The sequence below is a fragment of the Mustela nivalis genome, assembly GCF_964662115.1.
Source record: "Mustela nivalis genome assembly, chromosome: 4".
Classification (NCBI taxonomy): domain Eukaryota; kingdom Metazoa; phylum Chordata; class Mammalia; order Carnivora; family Mustelidae; genus Mustela; species Mustela nivalis.
In genome coordinates this window covers 7,183,238-7,195,909 of record NC_139023.1, presented here as the reverse complement: position 1 = coordinate 7,195,909, position 12,672 = coordinate 7,183,238, and the positions used below count along the sequence as shown (strand labels likewise).

Below are 12,672 nucleotides of genomic sequence, written 5' to 3'. Positions count from 1 at the left end.
TAAATATTTAAAAAGAATACTTTGTAGCTCTAATTGTTGAGGAAAAATAACTTTAATCTACTTGAAACATTTCAAAATAAAAGTTACAAGCTGCTTCATCCAGTGACAACCAAGGTACATTATTCACTCATACAAGTCATTCACAGAAAGACTCCAACGACTAGCCCGGCCGCCTGTTTTGTTCCCCTTCTCAATGAGTCCTCTCAAAAGGAAAGTTAGCTGCATGGTGTTACAAAAACACTGACATTTTCTATTTCTGACTTAAACTTGCCCCAAGAATCTCATCCCCAATTTTAAGTCTGCATCGGCTCTTTCTTCTAACCTCTACAACTAGGCCAGTCAACACTAGGTACAGTCCTGGGGAATATCCAATACAACCTTCTACTCCCTTTTGATCAACTAAAGTGATTGGTAGCTGGGGACATACAGTTTAGAGAGATAAACGTGCTTTTAAGTTCTAATTACATTATAAAAAAAGCTCTATTCCCCCCTGCTTAATTTTCCAATAAACCAAAACAAACTACTCACTCATGAAGAACTCTTTCAGTTCATTTTCATCAATATCATGTGGCAAGTTACCAACAAAAAGTTGATGACTGTCTGGATAGCGGATTATTCTACGGTTGTCAGATTCATTCTGTTCAATATCTCCTCTGCCTGAGAAAAGGAATAGGACAGATATTAAAGTTTATAATGTCACATAGTAATAAAGCTCAAAGCAATGAATGTACAGTAGATATTCCTGTTTTAGTTTAATAAGATAGTGAGCTCCTTGAACAGAGGTGGAAGTGCCTATTATTAGTAGGTTAGTTAGAAAATAACATGACACTAAGTGTAAAGTGAGGGTATTGACTAGATCACTTAAGTACCTCTTCTAGATCTACTGGTCTGATTATACGAAAGTCCAACATTAGTACAAATGTTCCTCCTTAACCAAACTCTTTCCATCACCCAGGAACCAAACAAATTTCAGATAGTGAGATGTATCTGTTCTAAATATTTGTTCAGTGTTTTGAAGTTTGCAAATTAATTTTTGGTTGTATGAAGTTATAGCCAAATTGGTAAATTTAATAGTAATAATATCTCATTTAGATAGCCTATATACATATTAATGTGCTCAAATTTATATAAAAAGTTTTATTTGATCCAATAACACAAAGAACACAGTGAGGTATATAAGAAAGGCATCGCACAAGAAAAGTTTGTGTAATAACTAAATGGCATAAGAGAAGCTCGTATTTTAAGGGTCTCACCTAAGACCATGAACTCAAGCAGTAGCAAAGCTAGGACAAACTCCAGTTCCCATGACTTCTGGTTTAGTCACACATCACTTAATCTTACTTTTGTGGGAATAATTACATATGCTATTAATAGGTACTATCGCCCACCTCCTCCCAAAGGCAATCTAAACATACTTATAGAATTCAAATAGAGGTGCTACACGTATTAGCTAACAATGGAAACAAGTCAAAAATCATGGCAACTTACTTAATACCTAAGACAATCAAAATAAGAAGAATCAGGGTGTGCTTATTGTTTATCTGTGAAGAGATAAGAGTGCTAAGTAAGAGAGTAGGTTATTGGCAGCTCGGTTTTGAATTCTTAAAACCAGTGACAATAACCAAATCAAATCTGTCTCAAAATTTTTACACCTTCAAAATACAGGTCTCCATTGCATGTCAACTAATCCTCCCCTACAAGTCAGCTGTTCTGCCCCAGACTGTACTTCCGCAAGTTACTTAATCCTTTAAGAAATTTTGTACTGAGAGGAACAGTATATAAAACACATTATTGCATTTTAAGCTCAGTCTTTTCCAACTTTCCAAGTACTAAATGTGAAAGGCCTCAGAGGCAGCTGACTCACCTGGTCTCGGTCCTCTAGGAGGGAAACCAGGCCGTTCTCTAGGTCGTTGTTCACGCACACGAGGTGGCTGAGACTGAACTTCCGGTTTAGCTTCAACTCTTGGCTAAAATACAAGGGAAAAAACACATTATAAAGAAACTCATTCCATAGGAGACAAAACAACTAAAGCAACTAACAGCAAGTCACCAGCACACATAATGGTAACTTTAAGTTCAGAATATTTTTAACATGGTGTCCTATGTATATGAAGAATTAATTTTTATAAAGATATTCTGTACCAATCTAGGACTGTAGAGTAGGTCTGTTTTCCCATTCAAGGATATCTAACCCAAAATAAGCTGCTTTTTACAACCACATTTTTCCAATAAATTTACATCCACATTGAGACAGCATTAAAGGTACTGCTACAAAAATCACAAAAATGCAAGATGAGCCACTCCATGTAAATGCATATCCAAAATAAACAGCCATCTTTATTTTACACAAAATTGTGACACATACTAATTATCTAGCTGCCCTTCAAATTTAAGTGCTTAGCCAGTAGCTTTAAACCCCCCTATAAATAAATCTTAAAACAATGGATAGTTCAAAATACACAATTTAGCTTACTCTGGCAACTAAAATAATCCTTCTTTTAAGTTAAAATTGAACAAACAAGACAGACACATGTAAACACCTCTTGATCAGAATCAAGGAGTCCTTTAGCTTCCTACTGTTCTTCCTTATGGGAAAGACAGGTCATTGTTTAAGGACTGACCCCACCACTTTTCTTTTAATGAACCTTGGGGCAGGGGCAGGTAGGGAGTAATAGGACATCCTAAGATGACTTCCAAAAATTTCTGCTAACTGCTGAATTACACACATAAAATTAACTATTATAAAACAAAATAACATCTGTATCTGCTATTACCTTTTCCCTAATACAGTGGCATTTTCAGTATTCCCATACTCTTCGGCCATCTACTGCCCAAATATTTATGGTCCAAGGAAGAGACAAAATACACCTTCAAAGAATGCTGAAAACACTCAGCAGGATATGAAGAAAATGTCCTCCTCAAAATCAGAAAACTAGTGGTTTCAGCCTTGTCTTTATGTCTGATCATCTCTGAGGACCTCAGTCCAGCCAGTGTCCCAAACTTTTTCATCATTTATCTAACTGGAATATCATAATTTACAAGGACAAATTTTGATATAAACAGTTATGTTTCTTTCAAAAATGACAATTTGCTGCAAAGGATTTCACCCACTGTAATCAAAAGGCATATTAATTCCGATCCTAGCAGTTTTTAACAGATGTCTCTTTCCAAGTTGTTTTTCCATGAAGATTTCCCATTTCCCTCAAGATCAACTTGCCTCCCATGTTCTAGAACTCTGCTAGTTAAAAATAATTTTTTTAACTCTCTCCAGTTTTCTCAATTATTTATATGTATTTATTCCTCTAAGGACTGTACCTTATCTTAATTCATTTCTACAACACCCAAAAACCAAGCACAGTGATGTTACACATAAATGTTCAGTAACTCTTGGTTCATTTAAAATTAAATTACATTTTTGTCTTGAAATTGTAGGAGAATGTTCTGTGCCTGACAAGGGATTCTATGTTATAACCCTGAGACCACTGCTATCTGTATTTGGGTTTAACTCTATGGTAATTTGAGCTGAAATGTGATGCCTTTTTAGGCAGTTATTTACAAATTTCACTAAGGGGGCCTAAAAGCACCAACTGACTTCAGTATGAACATAAAACAGAATTAAAGAATAGATGTACCCTAACAAAGTTTGATGAAGCTAGTTATGTTTAGGAAATTAATACAAATAGCAAATGTACCTTTTAATCTAGAAACTGCACAAAAACCTTAGACTCACTCAATCCAAATGATATCAAGAACTTAAGAGGTGTCCTCACTGACCTAAATTTTTTTCAAAACTGATTTACCAAAAATAACTGCAAGTAGCAAAATAGAAAAGTTCACTATCCTTTAAGGATTTAAAATTAAAAACAATTTCCAAAGCCTTTCAAGTAATTCATACAGGGATTTAGCAACCTGACTTTCAGAAGATATCTGATGATGCCAATGCAAAAGAAAAACCAAGACCAAAAATCTAACAATATTCCTTTCAATAACTGATTCATACATATTAACTAAGCCAGCTGTGTATTTATAGTTCTCCAGGCTCAATTTCATGATTAGAATTATTTACTCCAATAAGATAAAATAGATAACATACCACATACTACACTTTAGAGACTTACAAATTAATTAATTCCATGCAACCAGAAAGTGTGCTCAGACGACAAATTCCACAAAAGAAGGTCAAACAGAATATGAAATAAAAATACAACCATCAAAGCAATGACAGCAGGTAAAACCACAAGAAATTCTTCAACTGAACATAAGCTAGTTAGATACACTAGTCAATTTCCAGACAAAACCTTTTCACCAAGAAATTACCTTACCTACTTCTAAGTTAATTCCTACCAATAAATTAAAATTCTCCTTTTATTAAACTGTGCTAAAGGTGTTAAGGAAATGGAAACTACACCAAAGTAATAAACAGAAGGGTTTATTAAATCAAACGGAAAAATCATGAATCCATTCTAAATACAGCCTAAAAAAGATCAGAAAAGTTTTTTTTTTTTTTAGTTTTATTTATGTAAGTGATTGCCACACCCACCAATGTGGGGCTAGAACTCACAACCCCAAGATCGAGTTGGATGCTCTACCAACTGAACCAGCCAGGCACCCCAGAAAGTTAAGGTTTATAAACTGTATCTGTTTAAATATGTCTTAATAAGTATGGGTCTCCTACAATTAAAAAAATAAATAACTTCAAAACTTAAAAAAAAAAAAAAAAAATTCCCCTGGACAAAAGGACAGGATCTAATGTAATTTAGACAGGCCTTAAAAATAGTACTCTTCTTTGATGTAAAAGAAGATACATTTCCCTCCAAAGGGCTAAAGAAATCTACAGGTTTGTGTGAGTCACAAAGGGACTCTGGTGTCAAAGTGCATGAACTCAAAGCCCAGCATAAAGCTGTCTGACTTAGGGTGAGGCATTCTAGGCCTCAATTTACTCATCTGTGAAACAACAATAGTAACAATAACCACCCTCAGAGGGACTGAGGATTAGCTGAGAATGAACATAAAGTACTTTGCACAAGGCCTGGCATATACTAAAGGCAGAACAAGCATTAGCTATTCTAACTTTTAACTAGTGGTAGTTTAAAGTAAGCGCAGCCGACGCTCGGAAGACGAAGGATGCCAGATGCAAACGTGACGAGATATCAAGCAATTCAAAAGAAAATTCCGAAGTCACTCTCAGGTCTTCAGAAGGCTTGTGCTTGACAAATTAATTTCCTTCACTAAGAATTCTGGTTTGTGATCTGACAGTACACAACACTTCCTGATGTTAACAACAGGTATCCTGAGCCCATGTATCAGCTATTACGGAGCTGACTATGTGCACCGACATCGTAAGGACTGTCTAATGATTACTACTTTTTTTGAAACCTCAAAGTTTCACTCTTTAGAGCATGTAAGAGGCATATACAAATAACTGTAAATGCATGAACCATTTTAAATGTAAATTTTCTAGTGGAATAAAGTATGACTCAAAATGTTGAAAAAAGAACTGAATACCTTTTAACTGTACTATAAATTTAATTATAATTTAATTTTAAACTATACCTAATAAACACACCAGGTAGCCAGTGTCTTATTTTCAATGTTTCTGAAAGCTCTGAAATGGGTTAAGATGACAAACAGATGGAAAGCAGAATGCTGGAATGATCCGTTAAGTGAACACTACAGTCATAAGTTGGTACAGGCTTCAATTAAACAGTGAACCACTTACAGACTGAGAGCTTAGGTTGTGTATTTTTTAAAGTTTTCTTTTTCTTTTTTTCTTTTTTTTAAAAACTGATTTTTATAATGCCATACTACTTTGTGCCTTCCTTAAAATATTTTTGCTAAATAAATTTTAAACTTTAAAAGGAACATTTTTTTGTTATTTTAAGAAGCCTTTTAAATGACTCACTTTATCTGTCTATCAATCAAACCAACTTAATGTGTATTTCACACCCAAGCCCCAAATACCACCTATGCAGATTATGATAGAGATTTGGCATTTAAAGTGGGTGCACTGACATTTAATACAATTTTTTAAAATATTTTATCCATAATTTCTGATTGACTCATTTAAAAAAGTATAAAAAAGATAAGCAATTGGCAATGTAACAAGGATACAATCCAATGTGTTCACAGATGGGTTACCTGTGAGACTGGTGCTTTAACATGGGGTGGAATTCCAGAGGAAGAAACAGTACCACTAGGAGGCAGGTTTTTACTGGTCACTGAAGCCCAGGAGAAAGCCTGCAGGAAATGCAACAAACCTAGACTACTAATCATGGAAAACCACCAACATTCCTATAGGGAAACTTCCAAATATATATTTTCTTTTCATTTCTCAACTATTGTTCTATATCGGAGGCCTCCTCAAGAGAAAGGCACACACACACATGCCAGTCTATGTGCCAGCTTTCAGAATCTCATTATGCAAGATTATTCGTTTTGTCTGACTGCTAAATAAATCCACAAGCAAGTTCCTATTTGCTCTAAGGAGATGAGCAATGGAAAACAAAACCACTAACTACACATGCTAGAAAAATAAGAACCTAATAGAACCAGTTTCTTTCCCCTTTGGGGGGGGAAGATAAGGTGTGTGATGGTGTTGAGGGGAAGGACAGGAAAGAAGAGAGTACTCACTGGAAATTTTAACAGACATTCACAAATTGAACAAGGAATCTCCTCTCACTACCCATATATACTTTAACTTTCTACTTTACGGAAAGATAAAAGATGTTTTAGGTACGCTTAAATGATACACTATGGGTGTCACTTTTCTTTCCAAGGTAGTTTAATTGGTGTAGTAAGGAAATTGCTCCCATTTTAACCAGAAATAATGGTATCTCTTCTTTTCATAGGCCAACTTGTTTAAGTTGGGAGATTTCATGACTCCAGTTGCATCTGTGCCCAGAGGACTTACAGAATGGAAGAGCAACTCTCAGCTTTATACATGGACTCAAATAATTTCATGTGAGAGATTAAACACTGTGTTCAGACAAGGATTAACCCTAAGTTTCACTCTTAGGGATATTTGGCCGGGGAGGCAGGGGCACATAAATACAAAGAAATTTCCTCAGGATTACAAAACCCCACAGCTTTCATATACATAAAAAAAGCGTAGTTTACTATATTCAACGATTTAACATAGTAGAACAAAGGTCATGCTTCATCAATGGCACCAAATGTGAAAGTATGCTGCTACAGGCCTAAAGAGCTCCTCTGATCTAACCTTTGGTGGTTCCTGTGGCAGAGAAACAGGTTCGGCAGGAGGAGGAGAAGTCGACTTCTCCTCTAACTCTTCTAAGTTCTTCTCCTCCACTTGTGGCTTTAGTTCTTCAGTCTTTGCTTCAGCTTCTGGCTCAGGTTCAGGTTCATGAGAGGATTCTTCCAAAGGCTCCTCTATGCCATTACTACAACAAGATATTTTGTTCATTTTTTAGTATGACTGAAATTATCAGTTCTAAATAAAATAGAGCATTTCTCTAATGGGCATAACTCGTAATAAGCAGATTTGAAGCCAAAGTCCAGTAAGAACTAGGTGGTGGAAGGGAGTAACAGTCATAAGCAGCATCTCTTTAACCCCAACATTTTTAAATGGAATTACTAAGTTACTGAAAATATTCATCTCAATACTACCTATAAATAAACGCCATATTTATGAAAATAAAACGCTCTCTGTGTTGTCTCAACTATTCTGCATTATCAGCAAGTTAACAGTGTTTTGGGAAAAACCATGTTCAATTTTTTATGTAAATAAAACAACTCTTTCCAAATTTCTTACACACACGCACATACAACCGGGCCTCAAATACTGGCCTGCCAGGTAACTTTATCAAAAACTGACTTCTAAGAGTAATCCTAGGAACCAAAACCACCTAGCAACTACGTTACAGTTCAGACCGAATCTGGCCCAGCAAACTCTGTTCTTACGCCACAGGGTGAGCTTCATAGTAACCACTATCAGCGTTTTCTTGCACAGGTTCTGGAGATGGTTGCCTTTCTTCTTGTTCCTCTTCTACCTCATCTTCTGATTCTGACAATACAGAACACACATTTCTTTTATAAGAGACTCAACAATGTCATGTGCATGTTTTTCATGTCTAAGGAAGTGATATGATAGTTCAAAAAATTGACCTTGTTCTTACTAAAGCATTCCCTGTTCTCTTAAGTGAAACACAAGCAAAATGAAGTTTGGCATTTACTGTCATTTATTTCTTTAAGATTTTATTTATTTGTCAGAGAGCGCGAGAAGGGGAGCGCAAGCAGCGGAGTGGCAGGTAGAGGCAGGCTCCCCACTTAGCTACAACCTCAATGTGGGACTCGATCCCAGGACCCCAGTATCAGGACCTGAGCCAAAGGCAGGCACTTAACTGACTGATTCACCCAGGGATCCTTTTATTTACTTTTTTAAGTAGGTTCTAAGCCCAGTGTGGAGCCCAATGCAGGGCTCAAACTCATGACCCTGCAGATCAATACCCAAGTCAAGCTCAGGAGTCAGGCACTTAACTGACTAAGCCACGCAGGTGCCCTCATTTTTTAAAATGATCTATTAGTAAGAAAAGGAAAGGATAGGAAATAAAATGGTATTAAGCCGTAACTCGGTTTCCTATGTCACATCTATTCAATAGTACGATAATGAAAACAAATATAAATTAAAGATCAATAATTATGATATAAACAAAAAATTCACAGCCAAGGAAGATATATTAAATAGAAAAGAACAAACTTTGAACTAGCAGAATTCCATTTTTATAAAAATAAGTACTGCTAAGGGTGAAATCCAAACAAACTCACAATATAACTCTTGGTTATATATAGGATGAGTCTGAATTCTGTTTTACTTTCTACGTCTGATTTTTATATAATGTCATACAATGAACACGTATTTCTTTTTAGCAAAAGGGAAAAAGAGGGTTTAACTCTGTTATAACAGAGGCAAATTTAAGTTTCATATTTTTCATGTCCTTAAAGAGTATGGATAGAAGCCTTCAATCTTAACCTCACCTTCATCAAGTTCTGGTTCAGAATCACCAAATACTTCATCTTCATAACGAAACATATCATTGTGAACATAAAACTTATTTGGAACAGATCCCTACAGGAAAACAAAATCCAAATATTCCATTAAACACTCATAAATATGGCACTACATAAAAAGAACAAATTACATGGCATATGCAATATCTATTTTAACACTATAGAAATATTATGTAGACTCAGGAAAATCTTCTAAAATTAAACATGCTATATATATATATATATATATATTTTTTTTTAAAGACAAATGCCTTTTTTTTTTTTTTTTAAGATTTTATTTATTTATCAGAGAGAGAGGGAGAGAGAGTGAGCACAGGCAGACAGAATGGCAGGCAGAGGCAGAGGAAGAAGCAGGCTCCCTGCTGAGCAAGGAGCCCGATGTGGGACTCGATCCCAGGATGCTGGGATCACGACCTGAGCCAAAGGCAGCTGCTAAACCAACCGAGCCACCCAGGCGTCCCTAAACATGCTATATTAAAGTAGTATAGAAGAGCACTCAAATATTGGAACTCAAGAGACGCGTGCTCAAGAGAAGAGAACCAAAACTAATTAACACATGAAACTTTGCCATGTAACTTACCAAATAAAATATTTTTATATTAATTCTATAATCTTAGTAAATCTATTGAAACATTTCTATCAGTAGACTTACTTTTAAATAGGCAAGGTGAAAAAAATAAAAAAGCCAGGCAAAGGGTGTACACACACAAAGCTCAAATTACTGCTGCCTCCTGGAACAACACAAGTTTGAACTGCACAAGTCCACTGACCTGAGTTTTTTCGATATAGTACTATAAATGTATTTTCTCTTACTAATACCATTTTCCTTTCTCTAACTTACTTTATTGTAAGAATACAGAATTATAGAATACATATAAGGTACAAAATACGTGTTAATGGTAAATATACCATCAGTATGGCTTCTGGTCAACATAAGGCTATTAGTAAAGTTTTTGAAAAGTCAGAAGCTGTATGTGGATTTTCAGCTGCAAGGGAGGTGGGTGCTCCAAATCCCTGTGTTGCTCAAGGGTCAAATGTTTATCAACGGGTTCAATGCCAACTTCTCAAGTTTAGCTACATGCATATCTAAACCTGTTCAAGCAAGTAAGAACAAATCAAATAAAATCATACAAATGAAAATGAAATGAGAGGAAAACTTACTTCAGGAGCCAGAACAAAGGTCTGCATAAACTTCCTCTCCGGCTGTCCGCTATTAGATAGCAAACCCATGACCTGGACCACAACTCCATCACTCAAGGTTGCGTGAGCATCCACGTGACGAATTTTAGTATGACATTCACTGAAGTTCAGCGATAATACTTTGTGGTGTATATCCTGAAACAGAAGAAAGGAAGGATGGAAAACAAACTGCCGTGACACTTCATTAGTTCATATTATCTGAGCTTCCCCGATCTCCTCACAACTCTAAAATATTAACTACATAATCTATCGATCTCATTTGAATCCTTCCCACCATGACATGCATTACTGCCAGGTTGAAGTTTCTAAACCACCATTTTCAACATGTCACAGCTCAATACAAGAGATCACTATCTCATATGGCTATCTCATATTAAGCAATAATACAGGCTTTATATAGCTCTCTCTCACTATTCTTTATTAAGCTTTTGGGGTTTGGGATTTTTTTTTTTAAAAAGATTTATTTATTTATTTGACAGAGAGACAGCAGGAGAGAACAGGCAGGGGGAGCAGCAAAAGGAGAGGGAGAAGCAGGCCTCTGGCTAAATAGTGAGCCCGATTTGGGGCTCGATCTCAGGACACCAGGCTCATGACCTGAGTCGAAGGCAATCACCTAACTGACAGAGCCACCCAGGCACTCCTGTATTATGTTTTTAATCATTCATACAAACTGTGTTGACTACTCCCTAGCCTCACAGCTGATTTTACTTTACTGGGTTTGCTGTACCATTTCTTCTACTTTTAATTTCCTTTTGTACGGTAAGGCCAAATTTTGTAATTCAGCATCTAGCTAAAGTCCCATATCCTCTATATAATGTCATAAAGCACCATATACTTCTGTGCACTCTTATAACATAAGGTTTAGCCCGTATCTGTATAAACTTATTGTTCTCAACTGTTTTATGAATAAAATACATCAAGGATAGATAATTTCCTATCTTCTCCTTGGTATCCAACCCAATGTAACACCCTGTTTCAAACAAAATGGATATTTGTAAGAACTGAAAGCTCATTTAACAACTATTGTAACACAACTTCTAGTTACAAGTGCTAAGTACATTCGGGAAGAAATCCATTGGCACAAAAAGACCGTTTTCAACTATCTTAAAACAAGAAAAAAGGGAAAAAACTTAAAATGTATATGAAATTGGTACTTACATTTTGGCCATAAACAGCCTCCTGGGGCTTTCCACTAGCATCTACTCCACCATGAACATAGGAAGAATTCCTGCCATAAAACCTATAAAGCCAATGAGAATTCATTAACATTCAATTGTCAAAAGAGGCCTAAGAGGCAGCAGAGTTCTGGTATAAAACTGACATAGTTTCTATGTCTGGCTTTGTCATTCAGTAGTGGTATAATCCTGATAAAGTTACTTATAGTCCTTAAGCAGTTTCCTTGGTTATCAAACGCAAAATAGTAACTACTCCATAGGGTTGTTGTAAGGATTAAATAAGCAACGACAGAATTCTGGCCTGGCACACTGGAAATACATTCAATCACTTGCAACTCTCATCTAATTCCTATTATATCTATTTTTTGAGGTGGAAGAATGAGATATTCAAAATACATTCTAAATACTGATGCTGTACTAATTGACCCAGTTTTTCCCTTTAGATAAAAAACTCAAGTTATCTAGATTTGTTTTGGAATCAGCTGCTGTTTAACATTCTACTCAAAGTTCCAAATGATTACTAATTCCAAAATCTTAGATTAAAACAGTTTAGTAAGATTTATAATAAGTGAAATAATTCAGAGACTAAATAAGAAAATCTACATTATTTCAGTTTCTGATATTTCATTAATATTTTATACTGCTCTTAAGTATATGATAAATTGGTATTTCTCTGCAATACCTAAAGCAATTAGAATTAATATATTTCTAAATTAATGTTATCAAACATGCAAAATTAATTTTTTCATAAAGAGAACTCAGCTCCTATTGTTACTGAAACATGTATGTAAGACTTCCTCTATGCCAAGCAATGTTCTCAGTGCATTACATATTATTTACTTACCCTTCCCCTAACAACCTCATGAAATAAGCACTATTATGTAAATGAGAAAACTGAAGTTCAGAAAAAATCAAATTAACTCTCCTAAGGCCACACAGTAATCCAGTGGGGTTGCTAAGACATGACCCCAGACAGTCTAGCTCCACAGCTCACATTTTTAACTATTACCTGTAATTTTAAGTTTACACTATTTTCTTGCATGTACCACTGGCAAACCTGTGAACTTCTACCATTTGTTGGAAGGACAACTTGACTGTTAAGTGTAGGAAAATCCTTAGAGATAATTATACCTTTGATTTAACAATTCTACTTCTAGGACCTTAAGAAAATAACTAGAAAGGTGCAAAAAGATGCACAAATGATACTGATCACAGTTTGTTAACAGGCGAAAAATTACTGATTTTCATTTATAGGTAAACTGGTTACACA

At 35.5% G+C, this 12,672-nt stretch overlaps 1 protein-coding gene across 8 annotated transcripts in view; it reads right to left on the bottom strand.

Annotated features, from left to right (window-relative positions):
• Nucleotides 1-12,672, bottom strand: part of G3BP2 (G3BP stress granule assembly factor 2) — an 88,668-nt gene that overhangs the window by 3,690 nt on the left and 72,306 nt on the right. For 4 of the 8 annotated variants that reach the window (XM_082727013.1, XM_082727018.1, XM_082727011.1 and 1 more), the window contains 8 exons: nt 11,386-11,467; nt 10,189-10,362; nt 8,995-9,085; nt 7,921-8,023; nt 7,220-7,400; nt 6,139-6,237; nt 1,865-1,967; nt 529-657 (listed from right to left, as the gene is read on the bottom strand). In XM_082727013.1, coding sequence (XP_082583139.1) covers nt 529-657; nt 1,865-1,967; nt 6,139-6,237; nt 7,220-7,400; nt 7,921-8,023; nt 8,995-9,085; nt 10,189-10,362; nt 11,386-11,467 — 962 coding nt within the window. The remainder of the gene's footprint in view (nt 1-528; nt 658-1,864; nt 1,968-6,138; nt 6,238-7,219; nt 7,401-7,920; nt 8,024-8,994; nt 9,086-10,188; nt 10,363-11,385; nt 11,468-12,672) is intronic. The other 4 variants (XM_082727016.1, XM_082727017.1, XM_082727014.1 and 1 more) reach the window with 1 other exon arrangement.